Source organism: Notolepis coatsorum, assembly GCF_963971535.1.
Source record: "Notolepis coatsorum genome assembly, chromosome: 8".
NCBI classification, from domain to species: Eukaryota; Metazoa; Chordata; class Actinopteri; order Aulopiformes; family Paralepididae; genus Notolepis; species Notolepis coatsorum.
Window position 1 is genome coordinate 101818768 of NC_140172.1, and position 7500 is coordinate 101826267.

General features: G+C 40.3%; 1 protein-coding gene across 1 annotated transcript in view; it reads right to left on the reverse strand.

The window, feature by feature from the left end:
• The window catches only part of LOC311233518 (rap1 GTPase-activating protein 2-like), a gene marked incomplete at its 3' end in the record, with an annotated part of 221692 nt that overhangs the window by 116512 nt on the left and 97680 nt on the right, over positions 1-7500 (reverse strand). Inside the window, exon 2 of the mRNA XM_084320484.1 lies at positions 49-84. Within this exon, the coding sequence (XP_084176610.1) occupies positions 49-84 (36 nt within the window). The remainder of the gene's footprint in view (positions 1-48; positions 85-7500) is intronic.

Below are 7500 nucleotides of genomic sequence, written 5' to 3' on the forward strand. Positions count from 1 at the left end.
AAACATGAAATCACCAACCACCGTTTTATGAGTTTAGTCTGGACTCACCGAGCTCTGAGTGCACTCACAGTACTCTTGTCAATCCTGAGAGAGAGAGAGGGTGGGGGAGAGTGGGAGAGAAAGGAGGGGAGGGGGAAGGAAAAGGAGATGACATTAACATTTTACATAACTATGACAAGAGGATCACACACACACACACACACACACACACACACACACACACACACACACACACACACACACACACACACACACACACACACACACACACACACACACACACACACTTGTATTATTTATCCATGTCCACCATACGATTAGACAGTGGAGGGATATAAACATGGTAAATGCAGTCAGATAGAGGGGTTCCCAAATATATATATTAGAGGTGGGCATAGATAATTTTTTTTAATCTAGATTAATCTATCTGCAATCCTGGATTTAATCTAGATTAATCTAGATTAAAATGGCCCAAAAAAAAAGAAAACCTGCCGAAGGCATTCAAAATATGTGTGTTCTACCCAAATAATGACCAGAAGTAAGTCCTTACTTTTTCTTTCCTCCTTATGTTTCTCAGGCCAGGGCCCCGTTCCCCATACCTGGATAACTGAGTTAGCCGGATAACTTTCGGTCAAGTCTGACTTAAGCCGGACTTTCCCATTCCCCGAAGCTGGATTGTCTAAATCACCATGACAACAGATCAAAAAGTTTGAGCCTGGTCGAGAGCAGGGTTTAAGTTCAAGTTAGCCGGATGAACCATAGCCACGCCCCCGCAAAGAAGTGACAGCCCGTTTCCTGAAATTATTCCCACAGTCTACGATCTGCATTATACCATTCTGAATTACGTTTTTGTGCTCCATTCTTCCAGAGGGGGCTTTTGAAATGTAAAATAGACCCAAAATGCTGATACTAAATTCACTTTGTCCTAAATAATGCACGTTATATTATACCGTGGCGCTCGCTCGGTGCGATGTACACATTATGTGGTTATTTTAACAACGCGCAGCATTGCAAATGTGAATCCCGCGGGGATATCCTTAATGATTGAAACCTATCGCTCGTTTGGCTCTGATTCCTTTCATATTCTCCGCTGTGGATGAGGAGCGAGGAAGGAGAGGAGCGCCTGGATTTTGTTTCATTCAAGCATAAAATTGAAGTGTCTTTGCGTGGATTGTGGATTTTGTGTGATATTGTAACTGGGATTAAAATGTCTGATGAGATGCGCTGTTTGACGGATTTGAGAAATTGAATGAGCCGTTGACGTCACATTAATGAATGAGAATAAAGAGATAAAACTTCATTCAAAATAAAGAATATTCTAAACACGGGTCTCTCGTTCATTAATGTATAAACAATGAATTTATCCCATCTGGCACAGTGGCGCAGCGGTAGTGCACAATCCTGGCAACCGGGCGACCGGTGTTCGATAAAGGATTTGCACTACAACTCGTACACCTACTGTGAATTGTACCTAAATTGCACCTCGTCCCATTTCTCCATTTCTGCCTTGCACTATATAGTATTGTATATTAGTACACTGCACAGTATTGTATATTGTATGGTAACTACGTCTATTCTGCATCGAACATTGTACATATGTCTAAACTGAACACTGTGACCTCTTTTTTTACTTCTAATTTTACTATGTTTTTATTTCATACTTATCTTGTCTTGCACAGTCTCTGGAGCGCAACAGTAAGAAGCATTTTGTACAAAAGTATTCTGTACTTCTGTATGACAACTATTAAAGAAACTTGAACTTGAAACTTGAAACCCTGTGTTTCCAATATAATTTTTTGGAATATAATATTAATGATTATACGCAGAAGTAGCCTAGTTTTAAGTAAAAATATTATAAATCTACATGCATTGATGATGTCATTCTTTATATAGCTCTCAACGTGCACCAAATTGAATTATTCCTACATTGCAAAAAGAAGGAAAAGACTAGGAGAAGTGGGATTCGAACCCGGGCCGCCTGTGTGAAAGTCAAAAGCAGACACCGTTACACCACAGTGTAGATAAGTAAAAGATCCACCATACATCAATCAATGGGTAAGAGAGCCGTGTCCTTATTCCGTATAACAGTTTAACTAATTATTTTCGCTAGCAAGATCTCATTTGATTATCCATTCCATAAACCTACTGCCAGCAGGCAAGTTTAAAGAAATATAATCTGATTGATTGGGGTAATGAGGGACTTAAAATTTGCCTATAGATAACGCATTTAACTTGTCGGCGAGGCGATTGAGCCGTAATACAATCTGTTAATAAAGTTTTAAATCAATTAATCAATCAATGCCGTTAAAAGATCAGGATCTCTGCTATCGATACGTGATGGCTTTTCAACTGAAGCGGCCGCGCGCACTTATCCTGGGTCTCAAGTCTGGTTCTAGTTAACGAGACTGAATCCACCTTCGAGGAACATGAAAATCCCGGCTTCAAACATCGGGTTAACTGAAGCTGGATAATGGGACTCTTGATCGACTTAGTTGAACCAGGTACGGGGAATAGGGCCCCAGGTGGCCCATTACACCATGAGCCCATCTCCCGTTTCCAAAATGCATTACAGACTGTTTGAAAAAGCTGTTTTGCTATGATAATTGGTAATGAAATATCAAAATAATGTTCAATAAGATGTACTTGTGTTTAATAAGTTGTTTTATTCAGAAGTTAACACAAATAAATAATATTACCAGTACAGTACAGTATCTAGCACACTCTCAGGAGCAAAACAGAAAGAATCATTTCAAACTTGAACTATGTGACATGGCTTGAATCAACTGCTCCAGTGGAGTTGCTCAGTGGCCAATGGTGTCAACTGTGGTTGTACTGGGCAGCTCCCAGGTGTGAATGGAACTGTGTGAATGTGAAGCAGGGCGTTCCTGAAAAAGAGCATCTGTGCTCAGCGAACCTACCCTGGGTAAATAAAGGTAAAAAAAATTTTTTTTAGATTAATGCGTTAATTATATTATCGCGTGATACTAGTATAGCGTTAACGCAGCACGTTAACGCCATTAACGGCCCAGCTCTAATATATATATAAAAATTAAATTAAACTTTTTATGCAGTCAGGCCACTGAACTTAGAAGCAGGCCAGGCCACGTGAATACTTTCCCCAAGGTGGTTGTCCTTCCGCGTTCGGTTTGCGCGGCCTGATTGGCCACTGACGCTTCTCTCAGCGCCCAATCGCGTTGCGCCTAGCTTTCAGTTCCACAGCCCAAGTCCTTCAGTTCCACAGCCCATTTCCTCGTATTGTTTTCATCTCGTTATATTAACGTAGCCCATTTCCTCTTTTTTTTTTCATCTCTCTATATTAACCTAGCCCGTTTTCATCTCTCTATATTAACGTAGCCCATTTCCTCGTATTGTTTTCATCTCTCTATATTAACGTAGCCCATTTCCTCGTATTGTTTTCATCTCTCTATATTAACGTAACGCGCTATTCATATCAATCGACATCACATCAATATAAATAACGTATTGTTTTCATCTCTCTATATTAACGTAACGCGCTATTCATATCAATCGACATCACATCAATATAAATAACGTATTGTTTTCAGTCTATTGCACGGCGGTAGCAGTATATTGATGCACGGCGGTAGTAGTTAGTGCATTGATGTGCTAGTTAGTTAGTATATTGATGCACGGCGGTAGCGAATGTGTTGATAGTTAGTAGTATATTGATGCAGGTAGGTAGCTGAATCGACGGACTTGTGGAACTGAGAGAAGTTCTGAAAGTTAGGAGCGAGCGTTAGGAGTAACGCGATTGGGCGCTGAGAGAAGCGTCAGTGGCCAATCAGGCGGCGCAAACCGAACGCGGAAGGACAACCACCTTGGGGAAAGTATTCACGCGGCCAGGCCAGTGTTTCTAGTTACACCAGCGCAATAGTTAGATAACCTAGGTGGGGAACAACCAGGAGATCACTGCAACTCACACAAGTTGGAGAACTATCTCTCTCTCTCTCTCTTGCTCTCACACACACACAAAGGGAGCTGCATGTGATTGGTGGAGGCGGGACCCTTACAAAAAACTGCTAATCATTGACACATGCTAGCCTGTAATAATCCCCCCCAGAAAAATCTACTTTGCATTTGATATATTGCAAATATATGCCATCACACACACTGGCATTTAAAGGGTTAGAATTATCAAATGAATATGTGGTGTTATGATCAGGGCTGAAGTTGAATAAAAGATTGTATTTTTTTCAATTTAAAAAAAAAGCCTGTTTTTTAACAATAATTTGTGATGCCATCACAAACACTGGCATTTAAAGGGTACAAATAAAAAAAAATGCCTGCACCAGAATGCAGGAAATTAAGTCTTTGTAACAAAAAATTTCCTGGTGGGGGACCCCCAGACCCCCTGCTTAAAAAGTGGCCTGACTGGGGCTATATTTTGCACTATATTTCCTGGCCTGAATGATTTCCCCAGTCCGGCCCTGGTTAAAAGCCTTAAATTTTTTTTAACCTCCTATAATAGTGGGGGTCGCGGCTCTCTGACACCATTATTTGGGGGTCGTGGCCTGAAAAGTTTGGGAACCCCTGATAGACATACAAGGTTTTCTCTGCAGTGTCATTATATCAAAAAGCAGGGTAGCCGGACCAGCACTCTCAGTTTCAATGTTTTTAATGGCAGCCTGAATGGATAGCAGACATGTTTCGGACAATGTCCTTCTTCAGTGATATGGCTGACTCTGCAGTGTCATAACATAGATAAGTGCACAACCAGGAAGCTACTGTATGGCTGGCGTTAAGACAAACAGGTACAATTATTTGTTGTGCAGGAAATAAAACAAATCTGTTTGTGGTCTGGTAGTTGCTCATCCTCACTGAGAATTAGTGCAGTGACTCAGCCAATTAAACGACAGTATGTTGGAGCCAACTATGTGCAGAAAAGAAGCGACTTCTTCCCCAGTAATATGTTCCAAACTTTCCAAGGTTATTCATGTATTAACAAGATTGACAAATATTGATAGGATATACAGACTCATCTGCACCTTTTCAGTCTACTGTTTATGTCACAGTCCCTGCCTGGCTTCTCTCTCTCTCTCTCTCTCTCTCTCTCTCTCTCTCTCTCTCTCTCTCTCTCTCTGACCTCTGCCTGCCTGACAACTCTCCTTGCCTTTCCCCGGAACGTATGAGGACCATGAAACCCGTGTATGACCCCTGCCTGTCTGACGACCCTGTCCCGCACATGCTCCCTGGACTGTACGAGACACCCGTTACCCTGCCTGGATACCTGACTACTCCTTCTTATTAAATATACCCATACTGGGTTTTGACAAGACATGTCTGCCTGCCTCTTTGTCTGCATATTGGATTCAATACGCATTGTCCCCTGTGACAGTTTACTTTATTCATATTTCATACTCACCTTCCTATCACCGTGCCCGTACCTCCCCTCCCCTGTGCTGCCATGACACCTGAACGTCCCCAAGGGGATCCATAAAGGAATATCTTGTCTTATCTTATATCTAAATGACTGACTCATACTGACCACACTCCTGTATTATCTGTGACTTACCAACACTATTGGCTGCATGTACACTGAGAAATGTGACCCAAGAAACCTGCCTAGACAGTATGTGTGTATCTGTGACAACCAGGTTTATAGATACAACAATAAAGCAGGCAGAACAGTGACATACGGAGTGTTATCAAGGTTCTAAAAAACAATGGGTCTCATTCCCGAAAGGATTTACGACCAAAAATGTCCTCTTAGGCAGATTTCTGCCCATTTAAGACATATTAGGGCTGGTAGCGCGATTCCCCAAATGTTCCTGAGATCAGATTTGAGCGTGGCTGAGAGCAGATTTAAGAGTGCTGAGGAGCACACTTATGATTGATTGACTAATTGAAAATGTTATTAACTTGACAGACTGTGTTCTCATAGTGATCCCTTCATGTCAACGCTACAGGCCTCCTTGGAATTAATTACTTAATCATAATTAAAATAAATATGACAATATTTGTACGATAAGAAATTACGCATTTGATGTCGGAAAAATAAATAATATGGATTCATATGATCACAGGGCAGCTGGATTAACCATATCTGAACCAGCTATTTTGGACAAATGTATAATTACTTTAATTACTCAGATATTCAAACACAATTATGCAATTATTGTGAAATTATTGAAAATAATAATTATTTAATGCCTTCTGTGGAATTTGTATTTCTTATTTGTTACACATCTGTTTTAATGGTATACAATGGGACAGACCTTTGTTTGATATAAACCTGCATTCCTTCCAATATATCATTAATCAATTAAACTTATATTGAAATACACTATATAGCCTATACACCAAAACTGAAATGACAGTGGATAAATAAATAAATAAATAAATAAATAAATAAATAAATAAATAAATAAATAAATAAATAAATAAATAAATAAATAAATAAATAAATAAATAAATAAATAAATAAATAAATAAGAACTAAAGCTAATAGGTGGAAATAGACTGCATTAATATTCCATAACAAGTCTTGTGTGCGCCAGTATGGCCTACGTGTCTAATGGGTTAACGGTATAGGCTTAATATATTCTGGTTACTTGTTTCATTGGGATTTGGTGGATGCTATATGTGTGTGCTCTGCCCTGCGTACAGTATAGGTACAGTCTGTATGTATGCGGACTGTGCCTGTACACTGTACGTGGGGCAGAGCATGTGTGTAGTGTCTGCTAAATCCTAATGAAACAAGTCATTAATGGAATGATGGGCCTATACTGCATTCATTCATTACGCCGTAGGCTATATATATATATATATATTATGTAAACAAGACAAATGTCTTTCTCAGGTCTGCATCCCCTTAACAATTGTGTGTATTGAGCCGTACTGTATTGTACCCATTCTGCAATCTGTTAAATAAGGTTTTCATTCATTCATTCATATACAGTACTGAGCGCGCACGTGTGTGTGTGCGCGCTGCGGCAGGTGTACCAAGCTGTACTATATATGATGCCAATACATTAATCTAATCTAATTTTGATGTGTCGCAAGACTCGCAAGGCACTTCCGCATCCATTTTCACGCGGCTGCGTCACTAGTTGCCTTACAAGGAGCTCTGGAGGCGTTGTTTTGTATGCAATGACCTGAACGGGGACGCGCTTTCGAGTTTAAGACATGGTGTCATTCCCCAAGCAGATGTCACAGGTGCGACCGTTTGAGCCACTTAAGACATATTACCAGCACGTTGGGGACTCAGAGTGAACTTGTCATTGATTCTGTCTCAGTCGGTTCCAAGATAAGTCTTCCAAGAGAACTCTTTGGAAAATTTTGGGGAATGAGACACAATGTATTCTCCACACAGTACACAGTACACAGTACGTTTCCACTTGGGAGTGCAATAACTAAAGAATGACTTCAAGGGGCAGCATAATGAAATGCTAAGGTAGCAGTCCCTAAGACAAGGTATTGTCAACACAAGGTATTGCTATTTCTGCATCTATTGATGTTAATTCACATAATTTCATAAGC